Genomic DNA, 20,574 nt, shown 5'->3' on the forward strand with positions numbered 1-20,574 from the left:
TTTTCTCCGGTGACGCGCGGTCACGAGGCATTCTCCCGACGTGGGCGCTCGCTATTGGCTGAGTCCCAGCTGACGTCCCTGCCTGAGCCCCGGCGCGAACGTCGGAAAAGGCGGTACCGCACTGGAAGTTGGCGAGGCGCGCGCGCTCCCGCGGACCGGCCCGCCCCCGCTCCCCGCCCGCCAACCCGCTCGTCCATTCCCTCTTCGCGCCTAGTTGCCCACGCCCCCTTCCGAACTTGCCCCTCCCCCACAGGCCGGTGGCGCGCGGAAAGCGCGTCACGTGATGACTAGCCCCGCCTCTTCCTCTCGGTCCCATATTGAACTCGAGTTGGAAGAGGCGAGTCCGGTCTCAAAATGGAGGTAAAACCGCCGCCCGGTCGCCCCCAGCCCGACTCCGGCCGTCGCCGCCGCCGCCGGGGGGAGGAGGTATTAGGGGGAGAGCGGGGGGTTGACGGGTAGTGGCCGGCGTGGGGGGCCTAGTTCGGTGGGAGCGGGGAGGCCGGGTGGACCGTGTCGACCGTCCCGCGCTCTGCGTTGAGACGGGCGGTGGGAGGGGGAGGGGAGCGGGCCTCGGAGGCCTTCTGGGGGCTCTTCGCTCCCCTTGCCTTCTCCTTCGGCTGCACAGGTGGCCCCTCGGAGGCGTTGCGTGGCTGGGGAGATCTCGGGAGAGGAGCTGGCCGGCAGGCCGCGCGGCCTCGGATCCAAGGCCGAGGGCGGCATGGCGGGCCTCGGCGGGAGCGGTTGGGAGGAGGCGGTGGGGGAGGGGAGGGGACGAGCAGTCACATCCGGGCGAACGAGCAGCCGGGCGGCGGCCACATTGACATTGATCCGCTGCCGCGTTACGAAATGGCGCATTGGGCCGCAATGGCCGCCGCCTCGCTCCGCCGCCGGGAAAGAGCGCGGGATTGGAAGGAAGCGGGAGGAGGCGGCCCGGCAGAAAATGCCGCAAACGTTCTTGGGTCTTGGGTCCTAGTGCTTTCGCTGAAGTTATGCCCGCGCGTTTCTCGTCCTTTCAGATATTTTTAAGGCGACGAGAATTCTCCTGTTTTTTTCTTCGCAGCACCCAGTTGACAATAATGAAATTTTTAAAAAGTTTGCTGCTTTAGAATACTTCCTAATTTACTGTTCTTGCTAAAGTACTTAGAATTATACGTATTTTCGCGCCTTGTGGGTTGGCTGTAATGGTTTCTTTGATTTTTGTTGTAGAGGACTGCAACCACAGTTGAATTTTTCCTGTGTTTGAGATAATTTTATGCGGTTATAAGTTTTTTTTTGGTCATCTTTGTGTTTTGTCGATTAAATGCTGTTAACCAAGATTTGAAAAGATTACGTGAATGGTGCTTTAGGCTATTAATCATTTAACGTTTTTTTCTAGCATGTGACAGTCTTTTCATATTAAATGCCTTAACATCTCTACTTTGGAAGACACACGAAGACATTAGAATGTAAATGTGAGCCCCTTTATTTAAGGACTTTGGATGAATTAATTTTAATGCATGCATTAAATGGCAGTTCATGTAACTTTATTAAGGAACTAGTTAAACTGCAAAACAATTCAGTCCATATCATAATTTTTTTAAATCTCGTTTTGTTTTGTTGTCCATTCTTGTTGAACATTACATACTATATTTAATGTAACTTGTCCTTTTTGTGATCCTATGTTTTTGAAATTTTTGCCATGTGATACAAGTGCAAATACAGATTGGTTATAGAAAGCGATCAAGATAAATGGTGGGTTTCTTTTTGTAATTTTTGGAGGAAGAATGCTGGTTTAGCCTGGTATTGAGGAATACCTGTTTTAACATCTTGATTTTCTTGAAATTGATGAATTTTTAAAAGTTTACCACTAAGAACCTTTAAGTTTTTCTTCAGGGTTTTGTGGTTTAAAACTAAATGCGTGAAACGTAGACTGAGGAGGGAAGACATGAAAATAAATGGCATGGATGGAATACTGCTACAACACGTTGGTTTCTTTTTTTTTTTTTAAGTTTTTTTTTTTTAACGTTTATTTATTTTTGAGACTGAGAGAGACAGAGCATGAACGGGGGAGGGTCAGAGAGAGAGGGAGACACAGAATCTGAAACAGGCTTCAGGCTCTGAGCCATCAGCACAGAGCCTGACGCGGGGCTTAAACTCAACAAACCGCGAGATCATGACCTGAGCCGAAGTCGGACGCTGAACCGACTGAGCCACCCCGGCGCCCCAACACATTGGTTTCTTAAAGAATAGTTTGCCAGTAGCAACTTCTAAACTCTGTCCCCAGATACTTTTAGTTGAAGTCTAAAGTTAAGGGACTTTTGATTCTGAAGTTTTCTTGGACTTCAATGTAGTTGAAGTGATGTTGGCATTTGGAAGACTGGTTACAGAATTTTTTGGTGTTGGTACCTTTAATCAGTTGATGCGTGATCTTACTCCAATTTTTAATTGGACAAAGTGTTAATGGTACAGGAATTTGATGTGAGTTTATCATTTGTAGCAGATTAAAGCTTTGTGCACCTTAGCAATTCATCCACTCAAAGAAATAATTAACATGTATTTGTTTTCTCAGGGCCATGATCCAAAGGAACCAGAGCAGTTGAGAAAACTGTTTATTGGTGGTTTGAGCTTTGAAACTACAGATGATAGTTTAAGAGAACATTTTGAAAAATGGGGCACACTTACAGATTGTGTGGTAAGTTAACTAAAAGAGCAAAAAAAGGTTGTTAAGGGGTGTGGGACCTGTACAGATGTATTTCAGTACTTTAAAACTTCTGTTTTATAGGTGATGAGAGACCCCCAAACAAAGCGTTCCAGGGGTTTTGGTTTTGTGACTTACTCTTGTGTGGAGGAGGTGGATGCAGCAATGTGTGCTCGACCACACAAGGTTGATGGGCGTGTAGTGGAACCAAAGAGAGCTGTTTCTAGAGAGGTATTTTGATATTATGTTGCATAATGTGCAAAATTGTTGAAGAATTTGAATTTGGTTTTTGACGTGTATTTTTTATACGTAGGATTCTGTAAAGCCTGGTGCCCATCTAACTGTGAAGAAAATTTTTGTCGGTGGTATTAAAGAAGATACAGAAGAATATAATTTGAGAGACTACTTTGAAAAGTATGGCAAGATTGAAACCATAGAAGTTATGGAGGACAGGCAGAGTGGAAAAAAGAGAGGATTTGCTTTTGTAACTTTTGATGATCATGATACAGTTGATAAAATTGTTGGTAAGTAGGAATTTATTGGAGCTTGAATGAGAAAACAAAAGGTTCCTTTGTGCTATGCTAGATTTGCCAGACTGCTTATCATTTTGTATTGTGTTTCATAGCATATAAAGCATATGGTTCAGTTTTCATAAATGACTACACCTGTGTAACCAGCATCCGGATCAAGAAATAAACCTTATTTATTGTTCCAGAACACTCCCTCATTCCCATTCAGTCACTACCTTCTTGATATTTTAATGAGTTTTAAAAAGGCTATCATTTATATGTGCTTTTCCAAACATCAAATAACTTCTGTTTGTTTGTTTGATTAAAAAAAAAATTTAGTTCAGAAATACCACACTATTAATGGGCATAATTGTGAAGTGAAAAAGGCCCTTTCTAAACAAGAAATGCAGTCTGCTGGATCGCAAAGAGGTGAGTAGAACAATGTATATATACACAATAGAAGTGAGTGGTGTTTGTTAAGGTTTTTAAAGATCTTCCTTGCCCGTGTTAAAGGTCGTGGAGGTGGATCTGGCAACTTTATGGGTCGTGGAGGAAACTTTGGAGGTGGTGGTAACTTTGGCCGCGGTGGAAACTTTGGTGGAAGAGGTAAGATAGTTATCTTTTAATGTGTCTACCTAAAATTTGGTAAGTGGAGTATTTATTTTTAATTCATAACCTTTTCCTCAGGAGGCTATGGTGGTGGAGGTGGTGGCAGCAGAGGTAGTTATGGAGGAGGTGATGGTGGATATAATGGATTTGGAGGTGATGGTAAGTTTTTAACTGTTTGATGTTTTGACTTTATGTACTTTATAACTAATGACATGAAAGACCAGATCCCCCCCCCCCCTTAATTTTTAACATCAGCTAGTTCTCTTTGGTTAATAATGTTTATTGTACTAGCAGTTGAGCCAGACTGTGTCAGTGGATACTGTTCACTATTTTCTTCAGTGAACTTTAACTTCAAAAAAGTAGAACAATTTTTTTTTTAGTATGAAAAGATATTTAAGCTTTTATCTTCATTCTCAGTAGCCCAGGTTTCTGATGCTGTGTTAATGAGGTATTACCAGCCTTAGAGTGTTAAGTCATTGGTTTATTTTTCAGTTGGTTGGTGGTGATATAAATGTAGTTCAGTAATTTGACTCTGTACATTTGTGGGGTTTTTTGTGACTCTTTTTTTTTTTTTTTTTTTAGGTGGCAACTATGGTGGTGGTCCTGGTTATAGTAGTAGAGGAGGCTATGGTGGCGGTGGACCAGGATATGGAAACCAAGGAGGTGGATATGGTGGCGGTGGTGGAGGATATGATGGTTACAATGAAGGAGGAAATTTTGGAGGTGGTAAGCTTTTACTTGTTTTAAATATTCCGTATCATTTATAGGTCATTACAGATGTCTTAAAAAATGTTAAAATGTAGCATTTAGTCAAATCATAATATTAGAAAATACTCAAATGATGGGTGATGAAACCAAATTTTTTTGCTGGCTACTTAGCAAATTGGTAAAATGTGTTCAACTGTTATGTAATCGAAATGGACATATTTTTAGTAATTGCCAGAATTAACTTAATTCTAGGCACTTTAAAATTGGACAAATGGGAACTGCAAATTAAATACAGACATGTTGAAAACTCAGTTGTCATCTAGGGTTTAGGTGACAGGAGTATTTTGAATTTTGATGTCAGGTACATTTCAGATAATCCAGTTTCATCATTATTCCATGATACTGTAGATGAAGAGCTTTGTTACGAATACATTGAGTTTTGTTGGGATGTTAACGTGTCAACAACAGAAGGTTTTTAAGTTTTTGTCATTTTAAATTATTTAATTTTTAAGTAAGCTCTGTGCCCAGTGTGGGGCTTGGACTCAAAACCCCAAGATCAACGGCTGCATACTCTACCCACTGGGCCAGCCAGGTGCCCTTGGAGATTTTTTTTTTAACTTTAGAGAGTGGGGGAGGGGCAGAGAGCAAGGGAGAGAATCTCCATGCTGAAAGCTTGGAACCCCATTTGGGGCTCTGTCTCAGGACCATAAGATCATGACCTGAGCTGAGATCAAGAGTCAGACACTACCTGATTGAGCCACTCTTCTTTTTTGAGTAGCTTATTTAGAGTATGTTCTTTGTCATTGATATAAAAGTTGTACTACATTAGAATTAGAGTGAATGAAGCACATTTCTGATGGTGTTAGTAGTATGAAGGCAAGAACGTGAACTGGGGCATAACATCTGATGCGGACATAGGAGCTCTTCTGGACCATCTTCGCTGATTCCTCCTCTCCTACTTATGCTAGTGGGCCTCTGTTGGTAGAGTTGGTAGCTCTATAAACTGCAAATGGGTTGCATTTTAAGTGTTCCCAAGTGTGCTGTCACAAGAATGGGTATATACGTTAAAAGAGGAAAATAATTGTATAGGTCAACCACCAACAAAACTTTTGTGATTTCAGGTAACTATGGTGGTGGTGGGAACTATAATGATTTTGGAAATTATAGTGGACAACAGCAATCAAATTATGGACCCATGAAGGGGGGCAGTTTTGGTGGAAGAAGCTCGGGCAGTCCCTATGGTGGTAAGTACTTTTTTATTTTTCTGGTTAAGTTTTTCATAGACTTCTTAATTTAAAAACATACACAGATTTTTAAAACAAAACTTGTGTATTTCTAGGTGGTTATGGATCTGGTGGTGGAAGTGGTGGATATGGTAGCAGAAGGTTCTAAAAATTTTCAGAAGAAAAGGGTAGGTATCTTTAAATTTTTATCATGATGATAAAGAATATGTGGAACTGTTCACTGAGTGTAATAATTTTTTTATCCTGTATTATTCAACAGGCTACAGTTCTTAGCAGGAGAGAGAGCGAGGAGTTGTCAGGAAAGCTGCAGGTTACTTTGAGACAGTCGTCCCAAATGCATTAGAGGAACTGTAAAAATCTGCCACAGAAGGAACGATGATCCATAGTCAGAAAAGTTACTGCAGCTTAAACAGGAAACCCTTCTTGTTCAGGACTGTCATAGCCACAGTTTGCAAAAAGTGCAGCTATTGATTAATGCAATGTAGTGTCAATTAGATGTACATTCCTGAGGTCTTTTATCTGTTGTAGCTTTGTCTTTTTCTTTTTCTTTTCATTACATCAGGTATATTGCCCTGTAAATTGTGGTAGTGGTACCAGGAATAAAAAATTAAGGAATTTTTAACTTTTCAATATTTGTGTAGTTCAGTTTTTCTACATTTTAGTACAGAAACTTTAACAAAATGCAGTTTTGAAGGTGTTTCCTTGTGAGTTAACAAGTAAAGAAGATCATTGTTAATTACTATTTTGTATGAATTTTGCTAAAGTTAACTGTAAAGAAACACCTGCTGACTTGCAGTTTAAGGGGAATCTATTCTCTGCATTTCCAAACCATGAAATGAATGGGCTCTGACATGTGGAGAGAATAGATATTTGTATGTTTGCAATGTGTGTTTTAGATAAATAGAATTGGGTATTTAAATTAGCATATTTGTGAATTTAATAGCATTAAGATTTACCTTCAAATGAAAAATCTCAAAATTCCTATTTGGTTTTTGTGCATTTTATTTCAAAATGTAATCATATGATTTTAGTGTGTTAGCTTTGCTGAGAGTCCTAGCTGTGTTTAGAACATCTCCATTCTACATTCACCATGGTCACATGTGAACTGCCATAGTTTTATTTGGGTGTAAAGAATGTCTACTGCCCTCTGTTTAAATTCTGGAAAGGGGTAGTGGATGTTTTCCCTTTCCCTTAAAAACCATTCTTAAAAACTTCTCAAAATAACAGGACCACTAAGCCTGCTGTATCTGAGCAAATTAGTGGCTACTCTTATTTTCCCTTTTTAAAGCACAAGAGGCCCATAAGTCTTCAGTTATTTTCCTTGGTTTAATATATATCTATTTTTTTGATACAAGCTTTCAGAAGCAAGAGAATAAAAATCATGCATTGTTGAACCCTTAACTGGCTGGCATGCTTTCCTGTGTGTACCCTCTGTATTCTGCTGGATAAAACCAAGGACAGTCTAGATAAAATCATCCCAAATGACTTCCTACAGTAGAAGTGTAGCATAGTTGCTTAGTACAAGCTTCTCACTTCCCAGAGACCCAAATTCAAATTTGAATAGTTTGAGTTTTTGCTCACTTAAAAATCCACAAGAACACACTGTTATTCCATATGTATGTTTGAATATATAAATCATGTTGGTATGAGTTAACCGTTTGGTTTGGAAGACCCTGGTTGAGAAGAGTTTTAGATAAGGTCGTAAATATAAAAACCAATGTCTACTGTTGTGCGCCAGCTAGTGCTTACAATTTCATTCGAGCCCTGAGTATGTGCTCTGCTGTTACTCTTTCTTTGGCAGTTGAACGTTGAATTCGAGATTATTTTTGTTTTCAGAAGTACTAAGCAAAACAAGCAATAAAAAGGGGAATGGGGCGTGCTAGTGTTTGAATATGCTCTCTTGTTGCTCTAATTCTGTGCCTCTGTGCATTATTAATATTTGGATGCATGCAATGCCAGCATGGAAATCGGTCTTCACAGATACTGCAGTTTTCCAGAAAACACTCACAAACCAATAAATGTAACAGACAACATTCCATTTGTTAACGGACATATGTGAATAAGCAGCGTAGAAAATAGGCTAATATTAGAAAATGGTTAAGTCTTTAACAACTTCAAATGTGGTTATATAAATGGACACTGTCAATGTTCATAATTTAAACCTGGGTACCTGGTCAAAGTAATGCTTGGGAAACATTTTATTAAAATTGAGCTAAATTGTCTCAAGTTCTTTTATTCATATAATAAAGGTTGAAGGAATGGGGGAGATTGACATTTCCTGTTTCTATGTTTGTGAAAATGTTTGACACAACCTTGACAGTATCCTTTAATGGCATATGAGGTTAATTGTACTGTTAACAAACTTTCTGTGTTCTGGAACTAGTTTAATAGTGAAAATATTCTCAGTAAGTTAATGTTGGCAACCTATAAGCAGGTGAAATCTGTGTATGTGACCTGTTTATAAGTTGTATTAGCTTAGTTCTTGTGAACAGTGTGGAAAAGTAAGCCATGAGGAGAGCGATTTAACCAGCTTTAAAGGACCTAAGATGTGCATTTTAAGCACAGTGTGGATCAAAGGAGACTCACTAAGACAGGACTTCAGCAGCCTTTTGAGTATGGACAAGTCAGCATAAATAAAGAATGACAAGGCAGCAGCAAGAGCTTCAACTACAGAGAAGTGAAGGCATAAGATACTATGGTGATAGTGAGCAACTTTCCAAAAGCTAGTTAAATCTGCTTATTACAACTGAAATATCGAAGAAAGTCTAGCAGGAAGGAGCTCTTCGCCTTTTGGAACATCACAATGAGAGATAGTTGCCACAGTCACTAGGTCTAGCATTTAGACCTGCAAGGAAGGGCAATAAGCATTAGGTAAGGCTTGAATTTGAATTTTTTCACTAATTAAAGAGTAATTTTTTGTAAAGCAAGGTAAGAGTAATCTTTTTGATTTGCAGGTTGAATGAGAACCCTACTTGCCTAAATGAGGAATGTCTTTCCTACCATCTTATATACGAAGGTTTCTGGCTGGGTAAGGTTTGTAGCTCACAGTAAAAGCTCATGACACCATTTGTTTCCCTACAAACTTATATGACATATTTCGAAACTATTAGGTACATTGGCAAAATTACTCAGCTGAATACTTTATTTCAGAACCAGATCCAACATTTTAGAACCACATCCAACAAACACATTTTAAACAGTTTCAGGCCCTGAAACAGCCATGAATATTTATCTTGAGTCAGATGTGGCCCCATATATATAATTCATTGTTGGTGTGTTTAGGGTAAAGTTGATTTTTGATGAGTAACCTTAAATTTTGTGAAGTTTTTGTAATAAGCATGACACTTGTAACAGAAGCATTAAGCTGCTAATCCTTATTCCATGAAAAACACCTTAGAATGAACTTTCAAAATTGTCAGGTGATAGAAGAATGGTCTTCATTCAAGTGGCCTCATAAAGTTCTCTTGCATATAAATCCAGGGAATTACTTGAACTAATAGGATACATTTTGGTTCTTTTGTGTTTTAATCAGTTAACCAGAAGTAGTGGAGGACCTAATTACGCTAATACTCCCTTAAAAGATTTCCCAAAGAGTAATTAAAATATTAATTACTATTTAAATCAGTTGCTGATCATTCATAAGGGCTATTATCACTGTCCCAAAGGGCTTATTAAAAATTTGAGAATTTGAGGGGTGCTTGGCTGGCTCAGTTTGTATAGCATGCAACTCTTGATCATGGGGTCATGGGTGAGTTCAAGCCTCATGTTGGACTTAACAACTTCAGAAAAATTGAGATTTGATGTTTATGTACTTGAAAAAAACTTGGGGGACAGGCTTTTAAAACAGTTTCTAAATTACAAAGTTAATACATAGGTGTAGTTTTAGTTTATTCTCAAAATGGTTGGCTCTGTTTCCTCCAACTAAATCAGGACTAAATTTCCACACATCATAAAAATGAAGTGTTGAAGAATAGTCTTTTAATGATAAATTTTCTTTTAGTGTGAAGCAAATTAACCAAGATAGGTAATATTCTTTACAGTCCATCTTCTTTCTTTTGAAATAAAATGATTTTATTTAAATGTAGTTCCACTGTCATTTCTGAAAAATGTGCTCTTTAGTCATAGCACCAGTAAGCCAAATAAGGAAGTTCTAGAAGGGGGAAAATGGTTGAGCCAGGCTTTTTAACAGATTTTGTCAAACCAACTTACAGGTTATTGCTTCCCACACTACATTAAAAAAAAAAATGCCTGATAGACACTCAAGTTCTAAAAAAGAAAATTTGGTACTAAAGATCATTTGTTAAGGAACTGAACGGTTGGAATAGGCTTGGTTTTAAGAGTTCTGGTATGTCACAACTTGAAACATTTCTAATGAAGGGACAGTATCGGAGTTCCAATAATTGAATGTCACAAATAGTTGAATAAGCAAGTTAATGGCAGGGGTAATGAAAGGATTGTTAGCCTATATAATACTCAAGATTACTTTTAAATTTCAATGTTTTATCCTGATTTTTAAGACTTAAGAGGTGGTCTGTAATGGATTCAAATGTTTCATTTGTAGTATTAATGAAATGTTTACAGAAAGATAACTTTTTCATTAAAATATTTTTAGAAATGTGTGTGTTGTTTTGTTGCTTTCCAGTGTTTGTGTGATTTAAACACTCTAGGTGAATATTACATACTTTATTAGTAATAAAATAATGGGAAACTTGAAATGAGCCTTTACATAGCAGTTCAAGGTTATGGATTCTATTCAGTGGGAAACATACATGACACTGGAAATGGGGACAGAAAATGAACTGAAAGCCTAGCCTGTTGCTTAAGGATTTAAGTCTTGAATACCAGTGTATGAGATGCTTGGGTGGTAAGTGAGGAATCTGAACTTAAAAAAAAAACGCAGTTAAGGATACTTAAATGACTGAAAAGATAGGAAAGATGAAGGGGTTTCAGCTGTTGGATGCATTGGGTTTCAGTGGATTGGTTGAGTATTGTGTGGTGTGAGGGTGGACTGGGAGAAAACAGGAAATTCAGCCAGACTGGAATACTGCATTTTTATCCAAATAAAGGTGGTAATAGTCCTCTGTTAAAGCAAGAACTTTGGTGGGTAGAGGTTTAAGAATTGTGAATTTTAGGGAAACTTTGTAGCACAAATATTTGGATTCTTAGCATTAGTAGCTATTAAGAACATGTTGAATAGGAGTTGTAGCCATGTAAGGAATTCTAGCTGTTAGAATTGCAACGCATTTTGCTTGGGTTTGGTTTCAACGCTGGTTTTCGTGGTATGTGCAGTGGTCTTACTCTGCAGCAGTAAGTACCTTATAATTCCAGTAGAACACTTTATGTAAAGACTGGTAATGGCAAGGGTGCATTGAACTGCATTCTAGAGGTTAAGTGGGTACTATGCTGAAAGCTAGCTAGGAAATAGGAATTTGCCCAGGATACTCAACTTCTAAGATTTATTGATGTGTTAAATACGGTATTGGCAGCTTTAAAATACTTGGAAATATGAAATGGTTAGGTTTTACCATATCCATGTATATAGCCATAATATGTTAAAAGGGCCTATAATGACAAAAGATAAATTCTATCAAATGTTAACTAGTTTGGAAGTTAAAATACCGGTAATTTTCACTTTAAAATACACTGTTAGTCCATACATTGTTGATAGAAATGTTGAGTAAACTATAGGTACATATTGAAAAGAACTCTGATAGGTGGTCTATTTGGATTTAATCTTTTGTCTCCTCTTTAATAGGTATTAGAATAATGCAATTAGATTTTTGTTTATATCAAGTTTAAGTCAGTACAGTATTTAAATACAGAACTTAAGCTGTTTTGTGAGTTTGGGCAAGTTATTTGGGGTTTTTTTATGCATGCTACCCATTGGCAGTTAGATGCCAACACAGACCCTAGGAATCTTGGTTTCATATGCATTAAGTACGTAGCATTAAACATTACATTGAAAATAGTAATCAAAGTTTTGTTTAGTAATACATGCTTTAAGTATCAAATGAGGCTAGGAGGGTCTGACTTTGAAGTTATGTATGAATGGCATTTAGAAATAACAGTAACCTGATAATGTTTAACTGACAGTTTACTGTTAATGCTATTGTGGATTGTCGTCTGTAGTGTTGAAGGAAATATTAAATTCATTAACTGTTAGTGAAAAGAAGTAACTTTCTCCATGAAAACTCAAACTTAAATTCTATCCAGATTAGGAGCTGTTTTTATCTAATAACTTGTGTAAAGCGGAGATGATACCCACCCTCTTCTCATTGAGTCTGGAGGTTGAATCTGATGCTGGGTTTAAGGAACTTAACCTAGCATCTGGTCCACGGTCTCCAAAGATATTTGGGGTAATTATGGGTGCTTTCTTACTATCCTGAAGAATAGTTAATATTTTAACGGGTTACAATAAAGTTAATTATGCCAATGTCGTACAGGTTTTTCTCTCCACACAGTTTTTGTGGCCTTTAAATATTTCTCAGTTCTCTTGGGGTGTGGTGCCTTGGGTGGCTCAGTCGGTTCAGCGTCCAACTCTTGGTTTTGGCTCCGGTCATGACTCAATTTCGTGAGTTCGAGCCCTGCATCAGGGTCCATCCTGACAGTGCAGAGCGTGCTTGGGATTCAGTCTCCCTCCTCCCTCTCTGCCCCTTTCCCACTCATCGCTGTTTCTGTCTCTAAACCTTAACAAAAAAACAAAACTCGATTTTAGAGAAATTTTTCCAGTTCTCAAAAAGTATAAAAAGCAACTGAAAACAACCTGTTCCTGATAAGTATCTGTAAAATAGGAATGGCAATTACTTTGTGTACGTTCTGAGGCTTAAAAACAAGTATGGGTAGGATAAGTGTAAGTTAATGTGAGTAGCCACTCCTTCCCTAAACATGGGCTTGAGAAATCTCAGCAAGAAAATGTTTCTTTACGTAATAAATGCAGTATCGTTCAGTTAAGATTCCTAAGAATGCTTGCTATAAATCAATGTAAAAGGCATAGATACTTTTTTTTTAAATTTTTTTTTAACGTTTATTTTTTTGAGACAGCATGAACAGGGGAGGAGCAGAGAGAGAGGGGGAGACAGAATCCGAAACAGGCTCCAGGCTCTGAGCTGTCAGCACAGAGCCCAACGCGGGGCTTGAACTCCTGGACCGTGAGATCATGACCTGAGCCGAAGTCGGACGCTCAACCGACCAAGCCACCCAGGCGCCCCGTAATACGCTTTTTTTTTTTTTGAAAAAATGTTTAAGGTTCAGTTTTGAGAGTGGGAGTGGGGCAAGGGGCTAAGAGGGAGCTAGAGGATGTGAAGCAGGCTTTAGGCTCCCTATCAGCAACAGCCTGATGTGGGGCCTGAACCCACAAGCCTTGAGATCATGATATAAGCTGAAATTTGGATGCTTAATTGAGCCACCCAGGTATCCTGCATAGGTATACATTTTAAAACTAGGAACTTGAGTTTAGTGTTTGAATAACTGGATAGCCAAAATTAAACTGAGGACAGTATAAAGCTCTAACAAGTCTAGATCAAAAGATAAAAACTTGGCTTTAATGTTTGTCATAAGTAGGTTTTGTTATATTTAAACATTAAGTTCTGCATAATGCTGTATTTTATTTAAAAATTGCAAGAGAGTGGGGGAGGGGCAGAGAATCCAAAGCAGGCTCCACTCAGCAGAGCCTGACTTGGGCAGGAGGAGTGTATCACAACTGAGATCATGACCTGAGTTGGACACTTAACCTGAGTCACTCAGATGCCTATTTATTGTTTTCAGAGAACTAGAGAGAATGTTTTGTACTTACAAGTTATTTTTTCAGATCCTGTACAAAAAAAAAAAATGAGTCACCACAGTGAACTCAACTGTTATCAGGCTAGAAGTCTGTTCCAGTCTGCCCAGCAGTGCTTCTCACCCCTTGTAGGTGTGCCAATCCCAGGTGTTCAGGTGGGGCTGCAGGTAATGGATTCATGCCACATACCCCCATAATGCCTAAGGGTGGAGCACTTCAGTCTTTTGTCTTGAGGTTGGAAAAATGTCTCATCACCACCAGTTACAGAAGAGATTCTTGACTGTGCCAGAGAGGCCAGCAGCAGAATCTGAATGCCTGCTACATTCATTAGTCTCTGAAGTCGTGTTCATCCCCAAGCTGAGCTTTGTCATTCAGGCCAGGTTTTCTTACTGGCTAATTTCACTTTAGTTTCTTTCACTAGCAACTAAAAGGCATCCCAATACAAGGCTAAGGAAAATGGGAAATCTGCCTGTTGAGTGCTTAGTGAGCTAGGCACAATACTTTTTGCATAGTAACTCAATACTTCCTCTACAGATGAGGAAATGAGCCTGAGTGTCTTCAGTTATTGGAGGTCATTTAGCAAAATGGCAGCAGAAAGCCCAGCGCCTCTAGGGCCTGTGGGCCTCTGCATTGTAGTACTTATTCTAAATGTGTTTTAATCCTCAAGATGAATCTCCCATTACCCCACTTTTTTTTTTTTTAAGCTTTGCTTTTGAGAGCATGAGTGGACAGAGGAGAGGGACCAAGCAAGTTCCATACTGCCAGGAGAGCCCGACAGTGGGCTTGAACTTGTGAACCATGAAATCATGACCTGAGCCAAAATCAAGAGATGCTTGACTGATTGAGCCACCCAGATGCCCCTCAGTTCTTAAAGATATTACAAGTCCTTGACTCTCATCTTCACCCAACATTTATCAGAAAGTTCTTTTAGTTCTACCTTTGAAACCTGCAGAATCCAGTGCCTTCTCACTGTTCCTACTATCCCCACCCTAGACCAAAACACTATCCCATCTATTCCAGAACTTTCCCATTGGTCTTCCTGCTCCCACCTTAACCTTCTAGACTGTCTTCAATACACAGGCTAAGGAAACTTAAAACTCAGATGTTACTCCTTAACACCTATGGCTCCCCACTTTCCTAGGGAAAAGCCAAAGTCCTCATGAAGGTGTAACAAGGTTCTATGCCGTATCCCACTTCTACCTGCTTTGTTTCTCCCTCCATTTTCAGCTGTATACTTTTTTTGAGCAGCAGTCAAAAATCTATTAGAATATAAGATGAGAAAGCAAGAATATAAGGAAGCTCTCTTTACAGAGGGGACATTTGAAAGTGAATGCTGGTCAGCCGTATAGTCCTTGTTTTTAGAGTTCAGAGCCTTTGAACATCCTGTATCATGGCTGTTATACTCTTTAGTTAGTAGAGTGGGTCACCTTCAAACGTTGCCATCTCAATAGGCTTTTACTGTTTGCAACCCTATTTTTTTAAAACTTATTTTGAGAGGGAGGGGCAGAGAGAGAATCCCAAGCAGGCTCTGCACTGTCAGCGCAGAGCCCGAAGAGGGGCTTGAACTCCTGAACCGCAACATCATGAGCCAAGCTGAAATCAAGAGTTGGACGCTTAACTGAGCCACCCAGGAGTCCCTGCAACCCTAGTTTAAATTGCAATGTTTCCTTTCTACTGGTCTTCCCAATCCTGGTGTGTGTGGGTTTGCGGTCTTCCTTCAGTTCCAGGAGTACTGGGATTTTCATGTCCTGTTCTTCAAAAAATACCTAGTACATGGTAGGCATACATGTATTGATGTAAGTAAACTGAATGTTTCCATGTCCACATATTTTCCTTGGTTGAGCTGTGTTTGCTATTGAAGAGATAAAACATCTTCTGGATATACTTTATTTCTTTAGGTCTCTGGGACCAGAAGTTCAGTATAAAATGCTTTTCATATTTATAATGAATGGAAATGTTCTGAATGTTAAGAATGTTTCTAAATATGTTAAGTGTGTTATGGAAAATACTGTGAATAAACTCAAATGAATTCCAAAGATAATTTAACAGTCATAATACTCCTTTATTAGTACCAGCTTTTCAACTAAATTGGTTTTTGCCATAGCTAAACAATTTAATATAAAAAAAATGCTTTTTGTTCATACAGTATTTATAAAAAAGTACATAGTGGTTAGTTTTGCAATTTGCTTTTAGCCAGATGTATCATACAAATCTATGAATGTAACAAATGAGATAAGAACAGTATAAATAAGTTTTTGTAGTATTTACACTTATACAGGAACTAGCCCAAATGGTGTTCTAAGAAATTAAGTTCGCAGTTAAAGTGAAACTACTGATTCAGCATACTGATGACTGACTTTAATGCTTTTTTTAAAGTTTATATTATTTCCTATACTAGGTTTTTACTATAATTTTGCATAGAATTACTTACAAAGTATGTTTTTGCATTTCACATCACAGTAGGAGCTTTTAGTATAACAGTACAAAAAAAAAAAAAAAAAAACCCACTAGCTCAGAAAAGGTCAGATCCTTCCAAATCTAGTTTTTCTTCACATCTGGCTTCTTACTCTTGGGCACAAGGAACACATTGCCATCTCTTGTTTGCTGCAGGGAGTATTCACTAGGAGAGTAAGGTTTTCCATCTTCATCACGTAACATGCTGAAGACTTCAAGATACAGGGTGCTAAGCTGTTTTTTCAGTAGATGCAGGCTTTTGTCATTCTCGCCCTTTTCTCTGAGCAATTTTTCTTTTTCGTCTTTCAAATGATCCAAATCTTGTTCCAGTTCCACTATATTTTCCAGTTTTCTTTTTCTGCAGTTCTGAGCAGCTACTTTATTCTTACCCCGCCTGCGTATATCTCGAATTAATGCCAGTTGAGCTTCGTTGAATTGTTCCTTGGACATCATCTCATTGAAGTCATCAACAGGGAGGTTAATGATCTTTTCAACAGGGAATGGGATGTGGAGAGCTTTGGCCCTTAGCTCATCTCTTGTGAGATGAGCCTCCAAGCGGCTTGAATGTTTGTCTTTTGTGAATGGGGTTTTTCGATGACCGGGACTTACAGGCAATTCTTTCTTGGGCGTGTTTTCACACTGGGCATCACGCACTGGAGCACTGTGCCCTGGGGATGGTGACAGGGGTTGGACTGTATCTCCAGAAGACTGTACGGGTTGTGTTTTAGGACCATTCTGTTTGACACTCCCAGGGGCACTATCTATCTCTTCCATTTCAGAATCACTGAAGCCAAGCGGTGTGTCTCCATAGACAGAAGATTCCACTGAGTGTTCTGGTGATGCCAGGCCAGGACTCGTGTTCAGCGAAATGCCAGAGTCAGAGTCATTGAATTCTGTGCTTTCAGGGTGGTTTTGGTTGAAGGCTTTACAAAGTGATAGATCAGAAACATCAATGGGCCCATTAAGAAGTTCAGAGAGTGACTGGCTTAAAGTAGCCGAGGAGGGCATGCTATTGCTGCTACTAGGTTCTGCTATGAAAGCAGAATAAAATTCATCACCAAAATCAGTGTTTATTGTGGCATCTGAATTTAATGAGTTCACGGTCAACTGGCTGGAATCTTCTGTGGAGAGGATGCTGCTGAAGGAATCCTCAAAAGCACTGAGAAAATGTGGACTGCAGTTACCTACTTCCTTTTCCAGTGAGGGCATCGATGAGTAGAAATGATAATTGTTGTCAATTTCTGTCATTTTGGTTTCTGGACTTGGGACCGTGCTAGTCTCAACCAACTTGTCATTTTGAATATTAAGACACTGCACAGAAAAGAAATTTTTACCAAATGTAAGTCAAGTTAAATATTTTTAATAGCTGATAATCTGTATCTGATGGCACATATTTTTACTTATTTTGAAAGATTTTATTTTTAAGTGATCTCTACACCCAATGTGGGGCTTGGACTCAAAACCCTGAGGTCAAGAGTCACACGCTCCAGCTCCACAGACTGAGCCAGCCAGGTGCCCCTGAATGCAAATGTTTTTAATAGCTGATAATCTATATTTGATGGTAACCTCTCTCCCCACCCTCATTCTTCCCAAGGTCTTCTATAATTCAGATAATTCCTATTTCTAACAGATATTTATGTCTAAGCATATGTATTATTTTCACAGTTCTTAGATCAGACTTCAGGTTTACAACTTGATCTTTCCTCAAGACATCCAGTCCATTTAATTAACAAAAGCATACTTAAGTGAGCATGGGCAGCTCTCATGACTAATTTCATTTATTTAAGTAATGTCTACATCCAATGTGGGGCTTGAACTCACGACCCTGAGGTCAAGAGTCACATGCTCTTCTGACTGAACCAGCCAGGCACCCCTCTCGTGACTAATTTAAAAGCACCCTCCAATCCTTCCTAGAAGTAGGTGGCATATAAAGAGTAAGTGGAATAAATAATTTAAAGGCACTGAATATGAAAGTGTTTTTGGCACTTACTGTTATTAGATCTTAGTTACCTGTAATTCTGGAATGGACAGTAGCTCCTCCCAAACTTGCTCAATGTCCTGCTGCATATTGTCTAAATCAGCAATGACTGACTGAGTGACAAGAGTCTGAGGTGACTGAGCCTGATTAGGAGCAATGAAGACGGGGTTCTCGATTTGGCTGGGAATATCAGGAACAAGTGACTGAAACGCACCTGAAGAAACCTAAAATTGACAAAGCATTTATCTGTGTGAGTCTGCCAGCAACAGTGAGAAAGAAGTACATGCCGGGGCACCATCACAACACTTTAAACTGGAATTAGCCAACAGTTCTGTGGCCCCTATTTCTATATAATGAAACAAATCTCCCCCCCTCCCCCCCCGACAAAATAACTCCACATTTATTCATTTACTGGCTTGTTTTAGCCTATGCATTTGAAGGTAAATTTCAAGGAAAGTGATATGCTTTTGGATTTAATTTGCATCTCCCTGTATAATAGCTAGTATAGTGCTTCAAACACAAAACAAACAAATTGTTAACTGAGCAAGTCTTGGTTTGTTACCCAGCTTGCTTTTTACTCACCCAAATTTATTTTTAAGTACCTGTATGTATCAAATGAGTTACCTGTTTTCATGGTTATGCAGATCAATGCTTCTGGCTATGCAAGGGTAAGAGGATTTGGTCTTGCATGGTGTAGGGACCTTTTCTTTCTTTCTTTTTTTTTTTTTTTGAATTGTAACGTTATCTATAGGCTAAGATTTCTTTGACAAAATTTCCCCCTAAAATACTTCTTTTTTTAAATTTTTTTTTTTCAACGTTTATTTATTTTTGGGACAGAGAGAGACAGAGCATGAACGGGGGAGGGGCAGAGAGAGAGGGAGACACAGAATCGGAAACAGGCTCCAGGCTCTGAGCCATCAGCCCAGAGCCCGACGCGGGGCTCAAACTCACGGACCTCGAGATCGTGACCTGGCTGAAGTCGGACACTTAACCGACTGCGCCACCCAGGCGCCCCTAAAATACTTCTTTAATGAAGGCACACTCATAGGATGTATGAGATATAGTTGGGGAGTTTTGCTGTTAACCAAATGTTGTACCTCATTGTCATCTACAAATGGGAATGTCTCTGCCAAAAGCTGCATGCAGTCATCGAAGTACAGAGCATCTGGTTTGGGAATGTGGGCAACCTGGATAAAAAGGAAAGACATAGAAGAAGAGAAATATTGTTCAGTGTCCTACAATGATTACGATTTGGTTAATCAAATGTTTCTCTTCTCCTGAAATCAGTTTAGTGTAGTATAGCACACAGAATCAAACAGACCAGACTATCTGGGTTCAAATCTTGGCTTCCCTGATTTCTTGTGTGCTCCGGGCAAGTTACTGAATCTCTGAGCTTCAACTGCCCATCTGGAAATAAAACGCTAGTACTCTTGTACTACAGTTTCTACTATGACTACTGCTGCTGCTCCCTCGATCCTTACAGGACGTTTCCACAGCTTCCAAAGCACTTTCATGTAATTTATGTCTTCAATCCTTACAACGACTCTGTGAGGAAAGTCAGGTTTTGAACTCCTCAGGAAGCTGGGGCTGGGAAGTTGACTTGATATGGTCATGAAGACAGTAAAAAGGCAAATCTGGAACTCCAATGCAGATATTTTAAACTCACCGGTCAATATCGGTTCCTTAAACCCTGCCACACACCTTCCCAAGAACTGAGAATTCTATACCTGGGAGTAGTTGGCAGATCCACTGGTTTCTGATGGGATGTGCTGGGCAGGCTGAATTGGGAGGAATTCACCTGTCTCTTCATCTAGTTGTAACTGAGCAAAGAAGGCTTTCTCTTGCTCCTTTTGGAGTTGTTCTTGTCTTTCCTTTTCAAGTTTTTTCTGTTTTTCCAGCTCATGTTCCTTCCGTCGTTGACTGAAGTCAAATACCTCTCGACTTACCCCGAGATCTATATCTTGCCTCCAAAGTATGTCAATCAAATCCATGTCCTATGTTAAAAAAAAAAAAAAAAGGAAAGAGAGACCATGGTTAAGATGGTTTTTAAAATGGCAGATATCCTAAAATTTATATTATGCCATTATTGATGTTGCAGGATAGGGAAATTAGAAACAATCTGAATGGGAACACAGACCCAATGTTCTGGAAGGGCACAGTTAATTCCATTCAATGAATCTATTCATTAAAAGAAAAAACAACCTAAAAACACAGCCATCCATTCTAATCACTTATTACTTGGATTATTAACGACTGGGTGATAGTAGAGGTCACTAAAGAGCAAAGTAACATGTTGCACACTACAGCTCTTGAATTAAAAGAAATCTCACACTTGTTTAGTGGAATATAGAAATTGGAGCAAACACTCCAAGCCACTGGTATTATGAGACATGGAAAACATGATCAAATATGTAGAATTTTTTCTAAACCTCAGCAAATATCCAGTTTACAGAGAAAAGGGGAAAAACCCTGGTTAAATGTCAATCTAGTAGTTGCGAAATATCACCAATCTTTTGGTATTTCCTACACTGGATTACTTTCCCCCATCATTTCTTGCTACTCTAATCCCTGTGGCTCACTTATTAAAACAATTTCCTCTTGATTTGAGTTTTACTCCT

The 20,574-nt window shown here is 39.2% G+C and overlaps 2 protein-coding genes across 7 annotated transcripts in view; one reads left to right on the forward strand and one right to left on the reverse strand.

Moving 5' to 3' along the window:
• Positions 1–218: 218 nt before the first annotated feature.
• On the forward strand, positions 219–10,366 carry HNRNPA3 (heterogeneous nuclear ribonucleoprotein A3). Of its 5 annotated transcripts, none has more exons than XM_027055434.2 (11): positions 219–360; positions 2,549–2,671; positions 2,762–2,908; positions 2,991–3,201; positions 3,526–3,615; positions 3,700–3,792; positions 3,874–3,954; positions 4,378–4,521; positions 5,625–5,747; positions 5,843–5,914; positions 6,007–7,969. In XM_027055434.2, the coding sequence occupies exons 1-10, from the start codon at positions 355–357 to the stop codon at positions 5,893–5,895; spliced, it is 1,071 nt and encodes a 356-aa protein (XP_026911235.1). In that variant the 5' UTR covers positions 219–354; the 3' UTR covers positions 5,896–5,914; positions 6,007–7,969. The 5 variants fall into 5 exon arrangements, with proteins under 5 accessions (XP_026911235.1, XP_026911233.1, XP_026911232.1 ...); XM_027055432.2 differs by lacking the exon at positions 6,007–7,969 and adding an exon at positions 8,702–10,366 and having other exon boundaries at positions 268–426; XM_027055431.2 differs by having other exon boundaries at positions 268–426.
• A 5,199-nt stretch (positions 10,367–15,565) lies between these two features.
• The window catches only part of NFE2L2 (NFE2 like bZIP transcription factor 2), a 34,938-nt gene continuing 29,929 nt past the window's right edge, over positions 15,566–20,574 (reverse strand). For both annotated transcript variants that reach the window (XM_015086594.3, XM_015086603.3), the window contains exons 2-5: positions 19,684–19,950; positions 19,054–19,143; positions 17,989–18,180; positions 15,566–17,289 (exon numbers count right to left, since the gene is read on the reverse strand). In XM_015086594.3, coding sequence (XP_014942080.1) covers positions 16,063–17,289; positions 17,989–18,180; positions 19,054–19,143; positions 19,684–19,950 — 1,776 coding nt within the window. In that variant the 3' untranslated portion in view covers positions 15,566–16,062. The remainder of the gene's footprint in view (positions 17,290–17,988; positions 18,181–19,053; positions 19,144–19,683; positions 19,951–20,574) is intronic.

This window comes from Acinonyx jubatus, chromosome C1, assembly GCF_027475565.1.
Source record: "Acinonyx jubatus isolate Ajub_Pintada_27869175 chromosome C1, VMU_Ajub_asm_v1.0, whole genome shotgun sequence".
NCBI lineage: Eukaryota > Metazoa > Chordata > Mammalia > Carnivora > Felidae > Acinonyx > Acinonyx jubatus.

What these genes read in the sequence shown, in the direction of transcription:
- HNRNPA3 (XM_027055432.2), top strand. Translation starts at nt 355, where the DNA reads ATGGAGGTAAAACCGCCGCCCGGTCGCCCCCAGCCCGACTCCGGCCGT. An exon ending in AGAGAGCTGTTTCTAGAGAG is followed by an intron (nt 2,909 to 2,990) that starts GTATTTTGATAT and finishes TTTTATACGTAG; the next exon opens with GATTCTGTAAAGCCTGGTGC. An exon ending in TAATGGATTTGGAGGTGATG is followed by an intron (nt 3,955 to 4,377) that starts GTAAGTTTTTAA and finishes TTTTTTTTTTAG; the next exon opens with GTGGCAACTATGGTGGTGGT.